This window comes from Phascolarctos cinereus, unplaced genomic scaffold, assembly GCF_003287225.1.
Source record: "Phascolarctos cinereus isolate Bilbo 61053 unplaced genomic scaffold, phaCin_HiC Scaffold_9;HRSCAF=440, whole genome shotgun sequence".
NCBI lineage: Eukaryota > Metazoa > Chordata > Mammalia > Diprotodontia > Phascolarctidae > Phascolarctos > Phascolarctos cinereus.
Genome location: NW_027556402.1, coordinates 101,618,058 through 101,633,450, shown reverse-complemented (window position 1 = coordinate 101,633,450; position 15,393 = coordinate 101,618,058). Strand labels below are relative to the sequence as shown.

Sequence of the window (15,393 nt, the reverse complement as noted above, 5' to 3'; positions counted from 1 at the left end):
AAAGGTTAAAGTGCTTGAGTATATATAAATATTATGACTGATCTCTTAAGTGTGTTGGAAGACCCTTTCAAAAAAGGTCCTTGGTTTAACAGTTTACTGCAAGCTTCTCTTTTAGCTTGAAACAACATCACAACAAATGTCTTATCTTCTGAATTTAGAGGAAATGATGGAGTAATTAAAAGTGTAATTGAAGCTCAATGAAACAATGACAGTAAGTGTCATCCATGTAGGCTTATTGTGAAAGTAAAATGACTTCTTTGTACAGCACCCTGGAGTTCAGACACCCATATTCTAATGGCACGGATAGATAAAGCTCTCAAAGAGTTTTCAGTAAGAGAACACCACCAGTGAAAGTATGTTGAAAATGTTCTGATAAAATATGTTTTGACCCCTCCATTTCACATTGCAGTTCAAGAGGAGGAGAATGAGAAATGTCAGAGATCAAAGGTGAGTCAGGACAGAAATCATTCCTGCACTCTGATCTTTGAAATTGTTCCAAAGAGCATGCCCAGTCTGAAGCCAATCTTATTTTTAAATCTAATTTTAGTTCATATTTATCTTAAAGCGCTATTCAACATAATGAAGGCCATTTGGAACCTTCTTTTCAGTCTTCAGTGGTCAAAGCAAATTTTGGATGACAGAGCCGATTAGAAGGAATAGGAAACAAGAGTAATAAACAAAAGTCCAAGAGACAAGAGTTTGTTATTAGGCTTCATTAAGATTATCAGTGAGGCAGAGTTCAGGGAGATGCTTTCCCATGGGGCATGAGGCAATGTTTCTTAAAGGCACCGACGTCAATAAGTAAAGAATTAAATAATAAAGTGAAAGTTAACAAGGGCCATTTAATCTGAGGTACAGTAGCACAGAATAAAAAGTGTTGAAAGTTTGAAACAGTAAACAGGGGACAGAGAGTCAGTGGACATTGAATTAAGGTGTGACAGAATTATTCATGTTTTCATGTTTAATATATAGACAAAAACCTAGAATTTTAATTAGGAAGGGGATAGAGAGAACAGTGATAGAAGTACAGTAAAATAGATGGAGGGCATGAGTTAGCAATTTTATAATGAGATAGAGAGGTTATAAAAACATTTTGGGAGGAGGGGGCATTGATAGGACATCCAAAAGTCAAATGGATCATAGGATCTGAACCTGGAAATTATTTTAGAGATAATCTAACCCAAGAACCTCTTTTTTTTTTAAATTTTTTTCCATATGCTTTTGAGTTGAAAATTTTTTCTCCCTTTTTCTCCCCCCCCACCCTCCCCAAGACGGCGCACAATCTGACATAGGCTTTACATTTACATACCCATTAAACATATTTTCACATTAGTGAAGTTGTAAGTAAAAATTAAAACCAATAGGAGGAACCATCAGAAAGATGAAACAAAATTCAACTTAAGGTAAAAATAAGTGAGAGCGATTTGACTTCCATAGTTCTTTCTTTGGATGTGGACAGCATTTTCCATCCCGAGGCCTCTGGAGATGTCTTAGATCTTCGTAATGCTGAGAAGGGTTCAGTTTAACACCAAGAACCTCTTTTTACAGAAGAGGAAAGCAAGGCCCAGTGAGGTTAAATGATTTGCCCAAGATCACCTAGGCAGTAAGTAGCAAAGCCAGCATTTAAACCAAGGCCTTAAAAATCTAAATTCAATAGGTTTTCTGTTTTTTTTCTCCATGATATAAAATTTAGCATCTATATTGCATTTGGAGTTTTTGATACTTTTTTTCATTAGAAGAAAAATTTGTATTTAAGAAGATCTTAATTATATCCCAGATTTTGAGTTCAGAGTAAGTAGATAAACAGGTGAAGGGTGCAAATAGATGGAATAAGATGACATGATATACAATATACTCATAAAACCAGGGAAGAAAAGTTGCTATTAACTAAAAACAATCCACTATAGAAATGTTGTTGTTGTTGTGTCATTTCAGTTGTATCTGACTTCATGACCCCATTTGGGGTCTTGGAAAAGACACTGGAGTGGTTTGCCATTTCCTTCTCCAGATCATTTTACAGATGAGGACACTGAGGCAAACAGGGTGAAGTGACTTGTCCAGACTCACACAGCTAGTAGGTATCTGAGGACAGATTTGAACTTGAATCTTCCTGACTCCAGCACTGGTGCTCTAGACACTGTGGCACCACCAAGCTGTCCACCATGGAAGTACCAATGTTCAATTTAATACAGTGTCTACTACATGCACAGCAATTGTGCTAACCATTGGGGCCAGAGTCATAAGTAGGAATTCTGGTGCCTGGGGCAAGTATAGGGGAAGAAGCAGAGACCTCTGAGAGAGACTACCACCAGAGAAGAAAGCAAGGCGGTGTTAATTAGCCAGGGAGCTCTCTGTGAGGGTGGAAGTTCTCAGCCTTGCATTTTGTTTCATCATGTATGTTTTACATAAGCCACTCGTAGTTAAGTGCAGCGATACCAGGGAGGGGGCAGCCTGCCCTTCACAGCCCCTGAGAGTCCAGCCTGTGCCCCCTAAATGTAGCCATCTGCTCCCAACCCTTTGGAGAAGGTGTGACCTGGGAAGAAGGAAGCAGGCAAAGGGTGGGGTGGTTGTCTCACACAACTCCAGGACACTATGAGAATAAGGCCACCAGATCCAGGGAAGGGGTGTGAGAGTAGTGGTAAAGAGTCCTGATGACAGAGTAGGGGCAGATGTACTTCAGGAGGATTGCTAGGGTAGGAATTGAGGGAGCGTATATACAGGGCAAAGCCCTGGTCACACTGCCCTAGTCATGGCTTTGATCAGCTGTGATGCAAGAATTACCTAGCTCTGGCCTTCATGTATTTTATTATAGTCTAAGACACCCTTTAGAATATATACTCCATAGGGTACAGAGACTTTTTTGCCTTTCTTCATATTTCCATTGCTTAGCCATTCCAGTGCCTAGCCATGTAATAAGAATTTAATAAATGGTTGTTGACTGACTGAATATGTATCCAGATAACCATAATGCAAGACAGAAAGAACAAGTGTATCAGGTACAAATGGAGTACTAGGGTAAATCCATGGAAGAAAAGTCAGATAAATAGATAGAGCAAGTGAGTGAGCACTTATCAGGTAAGCCTTTACTGTATTAAAAAATCAGCCCATTTGCAGATGGGTTTGCTTAGCTTCAAATCATAGATAGGATTTGCCCTGGTAATAATAGCTCATATTTATACAGTGCCTACTCTATGTCCGGCACTTTGTTAAGTATTTTACAAATATTATCTCATTTGATCTTCTCAAGAACCCTGGGAAATTGGTGCTATTTTTATCTGCATTTTATAGATGAGGAAACAGAGGCAAATAGAGTTTGAGTGACTTGTCCAGGGTCAAACAGCCAGGAAATGTCTGAGGCCAAATTTGAACTCAGGTCTTCCTGGCTCCAGATTCAGCATTCCATTCACTGCACTACCTCTGCCCCAGAGAATATTTTTTTTCATGTTTTCAAAAGTTTTATTGATGCCTTTTTTTTATTGTACAGTCATTATTTATTTCCCTATACACATATTGAACCCTCTGACAAAGAAAAAACAGTTGTAAGAAAAATTATCTAACAAAATGACTGTCAGAGCGTTTACAACATTTGCCTCTCTCATTGTTTCCTACTTTGAGACAGAGGAGGTGGGGAGAGAAGGGAGAGGGAGAGGGAGAGGGAGAAGGGGGAGAGGGAGAGGGGGAGAGAGAAAAAGAGAAAGGAAAGGAGGAGGGAGGGTATTTGTTAAGTGTTTACTGTGTGCTAGGTATTAGGCATTGGGGACACAAATGCAAGTAAGACTGCCCTGCCCTCAAGGAGCTTACATTCTAAGACAGCATAGAAAGAAACTGGATAGAAGGATCAAGGAGATAAAAAGCGTGACAGGTATCAGAGAGAACTCTGGAGAGTAAAGCTAGAAATGACAGGTCTTATTCCTGGGGCCCCTCTGAAAGTGGTCTGCGCAAGCAGTCACCAATCGGGAGAGCGGGGCTAAAGGGTGAAGGTTTCTCCAAGGTAGCAAGGAAGAGGGAAAATAAACCTTGAGCATGGAAGGAGAGTGTATTACCTAATGCATTCTCTGGGATCAAGACTGGCCATTGCAGTGCATCAGAGTTGATCTTCCTTTCAGAATTGTTTTAGCTTGCATTTTTATAGGTGCTGCACATATTGTTCTCCTGCTTACTTTTCTCTCCATCATTTCATAAAAGCCTTCCCATTTTTCTCTAAATTCTTTATAGTTATCATTTCTTCTGGTGTAATAGTATTCTATTATCTTCATTTACCATTTGTTTTCCATTTGTTCAGTTCCTTTCCACTAAATCAGCACTCACTGTGTGATCAGCATTTTTTTTTCTACTACAGAAAGTACTGGTCTTCGCTATTTCTCCTATCCCCACACTCGTTCAAGCTCCATGATGACCCCATGTTCCTGCACTTTTTAAGACTAAGGATTGGATCAAGGATTTGGAAAGGGAGAGCAAAGAGAATGTTTATGTGATTGGGAGAAATGAAAGGATAGGAGGTTGTGTTTACCCCTTCCCCAGGAAATTTAGCTTAAATTTAGAAATATGTTTAGCCTAGATCCCTGATTACCTGATTTGCTTGTAGGAGTGTGACAATGGGAAAGTCACGCAGGCTCTCTTGATCTGCTTCTGTTGATTTCAGTGTATTTATTTCTACAACACATTTTATGAATCTAGAGTGTTAAGCAAAATCTATCAGAACTTTGCCTGATAACATTTGTTACTTATAAAGAACATTTTTTTGTCTTACATAGATGTTAACTTGTAAACAGGAAGTCACGTTTACATAGTGTTTTAAAGTTTAAATGTGCTTTTCCTTACAGCAAACTCTAAGAGATAAGTTATGTCAGGATTAATCTCTCCATTTTGTAGATAAAGAAGCTAAGGTCCAGGAAGACTAAATGACTTGCCATATAAGCCAATAATTGTCAGAACCAGGCTTCAAATTGAGGTCTCCTAACTTCAAGTCTAGTGCTTCTCCGTTGGTTAACACTACTCATTTCTCTTTTATTTTTAGAGCAGTGTGATTACATGGAATTTTTTTTTAGCACAATATTAATTTTTTGGTAATTCCCTTCTGTTCCTTATGTATTCTATTATCCAGTGATCCCAGTGTCTTCCAAAAAGGCTCTTTCTCTGTTCATTTGTTGTTGTAATTCAGACATGTCCAACTGTCCATGGGGTTTTCTTAGCAAAAATGCTGGAGAAGCTTGTTATTTCTTTCTCCAGTATTTCCTCATTTTATAGATAAGAAACTAAGGCAAATAGGGATGAGGTGACTTGTTCAGGGTCACACAGTTAAGAAGTGTCTGAGGTTGGATTTAAACTGAGATCTTCCTGACTCCAGGCACGGTGCTCTATCTATTGCATCACCTCCTAGCCTCTAGGTGCCTATAGGATAACTTAAGTTGCCAGCCTCCTGTTATTAACATATAGTCTATTTCATGCCCTTATTTTTAAATGACTATCATATGAGAACTGGAGCTTGAATTTGTGACCCTATTTATTATCCTTTATTCCTTTCCTATTGCTTTAGTCAGTGCCTTTGGCTATCCATTACCCTTAAGAAGAGGTGTGAAGGGAAAGAAGGCTGAAATTTTAGAATATGTAGATTTAGATTATATGAGAAGATAATTGCAAAGGGAACCACCACGCTTCTCCCGTAGTGTTTATTAGTATTGCTAGTTGATCATTGTTGATTATTTTGGTGTTTTTTTTCTAAGTGAATTATTCAAATTGGAAGCTTTTGTGTTTTGGTTATTAGGCCAGTGTGCTGGTTACTCATCATAATCTCTCTTGTTCTCAATATATACCTAGTCCTTTTAAAGTTTTATTGACATGTTTTGCTTTTACATTGCAGACATTTACAGATTACTCCCATTTAATGAGAGGACTCTTGTAACTAAGTAAGACAGTTGAGTAAAACTAATAATATAGTGATCTCATCTGAAAGTGCATACAATATATCACATCTTTGTCACTCCCACCTTTCTATTTTTAAAAAATATATTTTATTGATATCTTTTGATTTTAAATTGCCTAAAATTTCTCCTATATCCCTTTTCCTCTTTCCCCCAGGAAGTCTTCCCAGAAAATAAAGAATATCTTTAAAAGAGGAAAAATGATTAACAAAACAAGTAATATAACTGCAAAAATCTGAAAATACATGCAATGTATTTCCAAACCTGTGTGTGTGTGTGTGTGTGTGTGTGTGTGGTGGAGAGAGGAGTGTCTCCTCATTTCCTCTTTGGGGCCATGCTTGGTATTTGTAATTTTGCAACATTCACTTTTGATTTTCATGGGGGTTGTTCTTCCATTTACATTGTTGTGTCATGTTTGTTATTCTCTTGGGAGAGTGAAAGAACAAGAAGAAAAGGTTTGCTTACTTCACTTTGCATTGCATAAATCTTTCCATGCTTCTCTGTATTCATCCAATATTTTTTCTTCTTATAGCACAGTGATATTCCATTACATTCATGTACCACAATTTGTTTAGCGTGCAGGGGTGGGGAACCTGCGGCCTTGAGGCCACATGTGGCCCTCTAGGTCCTCAAATGAGGCCCTTGGACTGAATCCAAACTTTACAGAACAAATCCTTTGATAAAACTTGGACACGGTCAGAAGGCCACACTTGAGAACCTAGAAGGCCACATGTGGCCTCAAGGCCGCAGGTTCCCCACCGCTGGTAGCCATTCCTCAAATGATGGGTGTTTACTTTGTTTCCAGTTCTTTGCTTCTATAAACATTTTGTTATCTATTGGGACTTTCTTCTTACCAATGACATCTTTGGGCATATGCCTAGTGGAATCTCTGGGTCAAAAAGTATGGACATTTTAATCATTTTATTTGCATAATTCCAAATTGCTTTCCAAAATTATTATACTAATTAACAGCTCTATTAACCATTGTTATGATTCTATTTTTAGTGTGCTTAAATTTCTACAAATCTTTTAACATTTACCCTCCCCTGCTCTTGTCATCTTTGCAATTTGCTGGGTAGGAGGTGAAGCTTCAGGGTTGTTTTATTATTAGTGACTTGGGGCATTCTTTCATATGGTTGTTAATATTTTATCATTCACCTTGTGAGAACTGTTTTTTTGTATCCTTTGACCAGTTATCTTTTGGGAAGTGGCTTTTGGTCTGATATATTTCCGTTAGATGTCTATATATATTTGATACCAAACTCTGAACTGAGAAATTTGACACAAACACACATACACACACAAAGATTTTTTTGGTGACAAAAAATTTTTAGCCATTTGATTCCTTCTCTTCTTATTCCAAATGCATTAATTTTGCTTGTGCAGAGTCTTTTCCATTTCATGTAACCAAAATTATCTCTTTTATCTCTTGTAATCACCCCTATGCCTTGCTTCCTTAAGAATACATCTCATCTTTTGTTTTTCTTGCTTTCTCAATTGGGGAGGAAGGGAAATATGAGAGAAAGAAGGTAGATCTTTGTTAGAAAAAAAATTAATAAAAAAAGAATATGTCTCCTAACGATAGCCATGAAAGAGATATTATATACTCCTCTTCTAATATGATATTATCTTTAATATTAAGGTTATTTGTCCATTTTGAGTTTCTAGTGTATCCACCTTGCAAAAGATGCCTGCTTTTGGTTTTAGATAGACTTTTTTTTTATGATATTTTGCAGGGTCCCTCTATACCTACACTTATTTTTGGAATGGCTGGATAGGAAGTCAAATGAAACCAGCTCCTTCATCTCCTAGATCTTAGAAGCCCTGGAGATCCTCAAATCTCTCTAGGTGATAAACTCCATCTTGAAGATTTGGAAACTTTACCTTCAGAGAGAGATGGGGGTAGGGGAAAAGAGGGCCCTGACAAAGCAGGGAGTTTCCAGTTCTTCCAGAAGTCTTCATCAAGGAAAGAAGAGTCCTCAGAAATGAGGGTACCTAGGACTTTATTCTGGAGTTACTCTAGTCTTTGGAAGGTCACCCCTCCTAAAAGAAATGGTAGACAGATTGGAATCAATTCAGAGACTTTTCAGGCCCTCTTCACACCAGGTACACAAAGACCATCCTCTAGCCCCTTGTTTCCTTGTCCTCCTCTTCCATCAGGGAGGATGGTTTCCCTTTTTGGGGAAAGTGAAGGCATGCACAACTCCATAATCCTGGGACTCATATAAGTCATGTCTCTAGGAGGACTCCGGGGATGAGATGAGGACACCATGGCTCATGGTGGAGGGGAAATAAAATCTGTTTTTTCCCCACCTCAGCGACTGCTGGGAAAGTCACCAGGGTCTAGAAAAATATCAATGGCCTAGCTTCCTTGAATTCCATCAGAGAAAGGGGTTCACTGTAATCTCAGTGGATTCATGAGGACAAGGTCAGTAAGTAAGCAAGAGTACAGAGATAAAGCAAAAAATATCTTTATTCATTTAGCCCAGCAGATACTTATGTAGAAGCATCTATCTCAACCTTTATATTTAAATTTTTTTTTTAACAAATCTATTTTCTCCCCCTCCTAGCTTCCCTCCCCCTTGGAAAAAGAAAAGAAACACACACACATATATATCCCTTTTTGTACCTTGAATCTATCAGCTCTCTCTCATGGATAATATGTTTCATCATCAGTCCTCTGGAATTGTAATTGGTCATTAATATCTATGCATGCATAGATCCAGGATCTAGGTACTAATGTGGCTCCTCCAAACAATTGTGCAGATTGCAATACATATAGGCCTTCTCATCTTCTGTGATTCTAATCCATGTCTTCCCAGAAATTCTTCATCAAATATCCACGTAAGGCTTTTAACAAATAAGCTGGGAATGATACTGAGGAGGAGAAAGACAGAAGCCTGAACTGGAAACTGTGAGATGGTTTCAATAATCCTCAGCACCTACCCAAACAGAGGCAGCCATCTTTTTCACAACAGTTTTATGCTAGAGATACTATATGCTACAAAGATGAAACTCCAAGCAAAATTATTAGTAACTGAACTAAAAGACTAACTTATAAATAGGCCATAGCATATTATTAATGACTTGAAAGCAAACTGTCATAAGAGATATTGGGTAGGAAATATATGATTAGAAAAGTTATATTATTGATATGATATATCATGATCAATGATCAATGAAATCATTGAATGATCAATGAAATAGGAAAAAGGTACTTTATGTACAAAAATATGTATAGCAGTTCTTTTTTGGTAACAAAACACTAAAAATTAAGGAGCTGTCTATCAACTGAAGATAGGCGAATAAGGTGTGGTATATGAATGTAATGAAGAATTATTGTGCTGTAAGAAATGAAGAAATAGATGATTTCAAAAAGACATGGAAATATTTCTATGAAGTGATACTGAGTGAAATAAGCAGAAACAGAACAGTTTTATACTATAAACTTCGATATTACAAAAAATGAACTATTTTTGAAGCTGATGAAGAATGAAATGAGCAGAACCAGGAAAACAATGTAAACAATAGCAACACTGTAAAAACAAATGGTTAGCCATCCTGCCTCCTTCGGTTTTCTTAGTTACAATTACATAGTACCATAGACCATAGCACATAGCTTCAAATAATTCTTCTTTTTGTGGATTCTGGTTCATAAATGATGGTGGAATGAATGAATATCTGAGAGACATTTAACAGGCATTGTTGTATGACTACAAGTCACAGAGTACTGCGGTCTCTGAAGAATTAAGAATTAATATCTTAGAGAAGGCAACAGAGAAGTACCCGGTGGGTGCTGAATAGGCTGAAACACGTAGCAAATAAGGAACTTTGAAGAATAACCAAAGTAAAAGATGTCATGAAGGAAATGTATGATTGGAATAAAAGACTGGCGAAGAGCCAGGGACAATAGATGGGAGAACATCCTGTACTGCCAGCGTCCTTGAGGTATAAAGAGAAAGAGGAAGACCCTCAGCATATCAGGTGGACACTCTGTGGCAGACTTATTGGGTGTATTGATGAGGGTTGCACAGGACAAATAGGAATCAAAGGCTTGTCACCTGTGTCATTGGAAGGAACTTCCACATTAATGAGACCACAGATCCACCAAAATATTTTAATATTTTCTTTTTTTTTTATGAGGCAACAAGGTTAAGTGACTTCCCCAGGGTCACACAGTTAGTGGGTGTTACGTGTCTGAAGCCAGATTTGAACACAGGTCCTCCTGGCTCCAAGGCCAGAGCTCTATCCACTGCACCACCTAGCTGCCCCTTAATATTTTCTGAGGTAGTGTTAATATCTTGTATTAGAAAATTGATCAATTGCTATGATTCCCTAGTCAATTAGAAGACTAAGAAAACTGCATTACCACAAGAAGTATTGAGGTTAGAATGATGTATAAAACTATTTCAATTACCACAAGAAGTATTGAGGTTAGAATGATGTATAAAACTATTTCAAAGTGGCTTTGTAAAGGAGAAACTACCTAAAATTAATATTCTTTTCTTTGTTTGTTTTCTTAGCACCTGGCCTGACTGGAGTTGTTGGAGGTCGTCCAAAAGTGTAAGTTTATTGGTGATTAGTTGATCAATTAAATTACACTTTTAAAAAAAGGTTCGTTGTGACATTGTTTCCTGGCTAAGGACAAAAGAAGAATGGAGGGAACAGAGTTACCAAGGTCTCATTCTGTACATTCCTGTCCCTGAAATTCATCTGGGAGCTTTGCTTTGACTCACAGGCCATAAGATTCCCTTATCTAGAGAATATGCTCTTGGGAGCAACTGTAATTGGATGAATTTGCTCTAAGGTGTAAAGTCCTTTTCTATATAAGGCAATGGCTTCTTCCAAGAAAAGAGCATGATAAAGTTCAGAAGTAATTTACCCTCTGTCTATGAGACTTTACCCCAGGAAAGGTGATATACTTGAAAATTAAATGGCTGCTATAGAATGTCACATGACAGAAATACAGAAAGTTAATCACTTCATCTAAACTAGTACTTTACTCCTAAAGGGGTGTTCCACTTGGCCTGGCTCCCTATTGCAATCAGAATCTCTCTTTAGTTCTTTCTGTTTGTGGGAAGAAGCTGAAACAAGATCATAGAATGTTAGAGCTCAGAAGGGCCCTTGGAGATTATCCAATTCAGCCTCCTCATCTTAAGAAGCAACAGAGTTTAGGGGAGAGAGCCCTAGTCAAAAACCTGGGTTGGAATCTCAGCCCTGACAGTTACCAGCTGTGTGGTCTATCTGACAATCCCCTGGTTCCCCTATCACAGCGTCCTCCACTAACCCCAGTGATTTCTCTCTCATGTGCGCTAGTCTCTACCCTGCTTGTTTCTACAGGGGCCTGATATATAGTTCTTTGAGAAACCTGAAGTTCTCCCAAGCATTCAAACTTTGAAATGGGGAAGCCAAAAAACCTGTTTTCTGGTTTCTCCAGCAAATCTAGGCAAAAGTGAATGGAACCTTCTTGATAAACACAAATGTTATGATTGCTATAGGCTTGTATGTCATTTTAAGACCACACTTGTTTTTTTAGAGTGAAGGATTCTCTTATGAACAAAAGAAAGAAATCCTACATAGAGCAAACAATAAGCTTTCACTTAAGAACTCAAATAATGGAGCAAATGGGTCAAAGAAAATTTAGAGAATAAATGAGGTTAATGGGATAAGTACTGGACCTATGACTTCAACTCCATGCTGGTTCTCAGTGATTTATAGCTTTGGTGACTTATGTTCATTCAAAAAAACCCTCTTTGGCCCCTGATGCTGAGTAAACTAAATATAATTTAATGTTACTACAGACAAATTATTAGATTTTGCTGGCATTTAAACTTCTAGTGTCTATGTAGCAACAGAAAACACAAAAGATGTTGGAATTCCTCTATGAAAAGAGATTACTAAAAGTCCCCAATGCCCCACCAACTACATCCTGTAATTAGATTCTAGAAGACAAGCTGTATCCTATGCAGATGGTTTTCCCTGAGTGAGGAAGATCCTCATTTCATCTTGTCCAGCTTTCTGCGGCTCATTTTTCAGGGGCTGTACTCTGATTAGTGCATTTGCCAAGTTAATTCACATCTTACTAAGTTTGAAAGGCCTCTTCCTCGTGTCTGCGCCTCCCCTGCTAGTTTTCAGTTATGAACATTCCTGCCTATTTGTGATGCAATGACAAGAGCGCTGCTCTGGAGTAAGAGCACCTGGCTTCAGATCCCTCCTCTGATGCTTAATACTGGGCCACCCTGCCTAAGCCACTTCACCTGTTCAGGCCTCCATTTTCTCGTCTATAAAATAAGGAGGTTGGATAAGATGACCTCTGAAGCTGCTTCCTGCCCCAATCCTATCAGTTTTGTCTTCATACCCAGAACTTAGCATGGTTCCTTACACATAGCAGGCAGTTAATAATGCTTGTTGGATTAGCTTGCGTAGTCATGTAGTGGGGGAGAACAAGCCTTCAGTGCTTTTAAATATGTCTAAGAAAATTCAGATCTTTCTGAAAAGAAAATGAGCTCCCTGTCTCATAATATTTACTAATCATTTCATTCTTCTCTAACTTCTGCCCTGTGCTCATCCCATCCCACCAGCTAATCTAGAGCATATATGTCTGTATCTTCGATCATCCCTTTATTTCTATGTTGTCTATCCCCACTCGTAGTTGTACGTCTCCATTCTGGATGTGTGTACTTGTGTCTGTTCCTTTGTACTTGTGGTTGAGATCAAAGGTTGGATCTCCACCAAGGTGAGTTAACTATGCCCTGTTCCGGAATCACAAATAGCGCCTCAGCATCATCCAGCATTCTCATAGAGGAAGGCTGTTGGTCATGAGGGAGGCTGGGCGGAAAAGTGTTTATGAATTAAAGGAAATGCACAATCACAACTAGAAAACAATGAAGCTTCATAGCTACTTATAGTTAATCAGCAGTATTTTTATGGCAACATATTTTTAATAGAATAATTATCATGTTTTCCCCTTCAGATAAGCAAAAAAGGAGATGAGGAAGGAAACATATTAATATCTAAGAAGTAGAGGTAAACTATGGTATAACCAGGAAGTGCATAGACATAGTATGCAACTCTCACCCCCTTTTCCCTGGTCTTCATAATTTGTTCAGATGACCCTAATTATCCTTCTTTCTTTATATCTCCAGATCTACAGTCCTGAAACCATTTTTTTTCCTGTATCCCCAAAGAAATGTCAAGGTAAGAGATATTTCTAAACTTACTAAAATTCCATTGGCCTAATGGCCAGTTGGAGATTGTTTTGTATTGGAAATGTTGCTGATAAAGTAGAGACAGAGGAAATAAAACCATGAAATTTTTCAGTTCTGTTGTGATATAGATAACATTTTTGAAAATTTAATTTGGGTAAGCATCCATCAGAGTTGATTTTGTTATTAGTTCTAGTAAGTACAGTAAAACCCTAGTCAAAGAAATGACAACTTAATTTTGTATCCCCTCCAATTCCAAGAAAGGTATATAATTAGGGAATAGGGTATTCTGGTCAGGTGAATATTAACCCTTGTGAAGCAAAACTGCAAACAGTATGTCCCTGTTAGGATGGAAGGACCTGTGTTCTGTTTACCTCTGGAACTTATTTTCAGGTGTTTGTAATTGTATTTGTTGACCTTTCAAATATGCATTTTTAGGAGCTTAATCAGATAAAGATAAAGTCAACCATACACCTTCTCTCTAATAGCCAGATCATTGACCTCAGTGCCAACACAGTTTGAAAAAAGCATCATTAAATATATAAAACAATCAAAAATATATGAAATATAATATACTTCTAATAATAGACCCAAATGAGAAAAAAAAATTCTGGCCCCAAATTTTACATAGATAGGAGAGTGTTGACAACCAAGAGAGATGCCAAACATGTCAAAAATAAAAGTGTACTGAAAATACTGACACTAGAGAAAAGCCTGAAAAATAATGGAAGAATTACAAGTTACCTGTCAGGTTTAAGGAGGCAGAGATAAAATTGTAATTGGCAAGTTGCTCCTGTTTCCAAGCTTATTTGCTAATAAAAATTTGAGGCTATATCCATTTTCCCCGCCAATCAAAAGTTTGTTTAGGTTGAAAGCTTGGGGGGAGGGGGAAGCATTGAAAAATGGCAAGTAAATGGATTGAATCTTCCCTAGCGTGACCTGTGCCCCTGCCCAGATAACAGAGACTTTGCTGACCTTGCCAGGGTCCAACCTTGCTTTAAGATCCTTGCATACCTGTAGTTAATATATAGTAAGGCTTTTGTGATTACTTCTGAAGAGCTTTCACCTTAGGGGCAGCAGTGGATAGAGCACTAGGCTGGGAATCGGGAACTCATCTTCATGACTCCAAATCCAACCTCAGACACTTACTAGCTGTATGACCCTGGGCAAGTCACTCAACCCTATTTGCCTCAGTTTCCTCACCTGTAAAATGAGCTGAAGAAAGATAACAGCTAAGCTAATCCAGTGTCTTTGCCAAGAAAACCCCAAATGGGGTCATGGACACAACTGAACAATAACAACAAAAAAGCCTTCAGAGAAGCAAATTTCAAGTAAGGAGCTTTGGATCTTTTTAGGGTCCCTCCCCAGTATCCACTGATTTCTAGATTCATTGATCTGTTCTTTCCTTTGGAGTTTTGATTGACTGAATAGGATATTACTACGGTTTTTGGACATGTAATTGCATATCTTATAATTACACATGTAATATAGAACTCTATTGTTCCTTTTTGGAAACAGGGTGCTAGTACCAATAATAATAACTAGCATTTATTTAGCATTTTAGTTTGCAAAGCCCTTTAGATATATTATCTCGTTTGAGAGAAGCCAAGGCAGACTCCCAGTGCCTGAGCACATTTTTGTCTGCCATTTGTACCCTTTAGATTGGCTTTGTCTGGCTTATATTTAAATGCATTATCATACTTCTCTAATTTGTGAATTAATCTGTAAGAGTCTGGAGTCTTTACAAAAGCAGAACAGGCATATATTCTAAATAAATAAATTGGTGACTCCCTGAACTAGCTAAGGATACTAAGGGACAATACCTTATTTTAGAACCATAATGAGGAGTTTTTTACCTGGAGAAAAGCAGTTGAACAGATTGTGTGTATGTCAGTATGTGTGTGTGACTGCTCACCCATGCCACTGACATGATAACATCATGGAAGTGTAGACGTGGTGGCATAGAAAACATTGTACTTGGGGAGTGGGAAGAGGCAACAGTAATACAGGACAGTCCCCTCTCCTGAGAAGAGGACAGCCTCTCCCTCAGAGACTCCAGCCCTCACCCCCATGAGATTTGAGAGTAAGGTGGTGCTACTGTGACTGACCAACCTCTAGGGGAGGAAGCCTAGGGGCAGTTGTTGGGCAGATGGCCTAGGCAAGCAAAGCACTTTGAGAAAAGGTATATGGGTAGCAGTTCTCAGAGAGGGAGTAGGTCCTACCATGGAGTATTTTTCCCCTTAAGAAGGAAATGCAGCATCCTTCAC

At 38.3% G+C, this 15,393-nt stretch overlaps 1 protein-coding gene across 2 annotated transcripts in view; it reads left to right on the top strand.

The window, feature by feature from the left end:
- LOC110213619 (uncharacterized) overlaps positions 1–15,393 on the top strand; it is a 141,761-nt gene that overhangs the window by 84,229 nt on the left and 42,139 nt on the right. For both annotated transcript variants that reach the window (XM_020993983.2, XM_020993982.2), the window contains exons 14-15: positions 10,445–10,484; positions 13,067–13,118. In XM_020993983.2, coding sequence (XP_020849642.1) covers positions 10,445–10,484; positions 13,067–13,118 — 92 coding nt within the window. The remainder of the gene's footprint in view (positions 1–10,444; positions 10,485–13,066; positions 13,119–15,393) is intronic.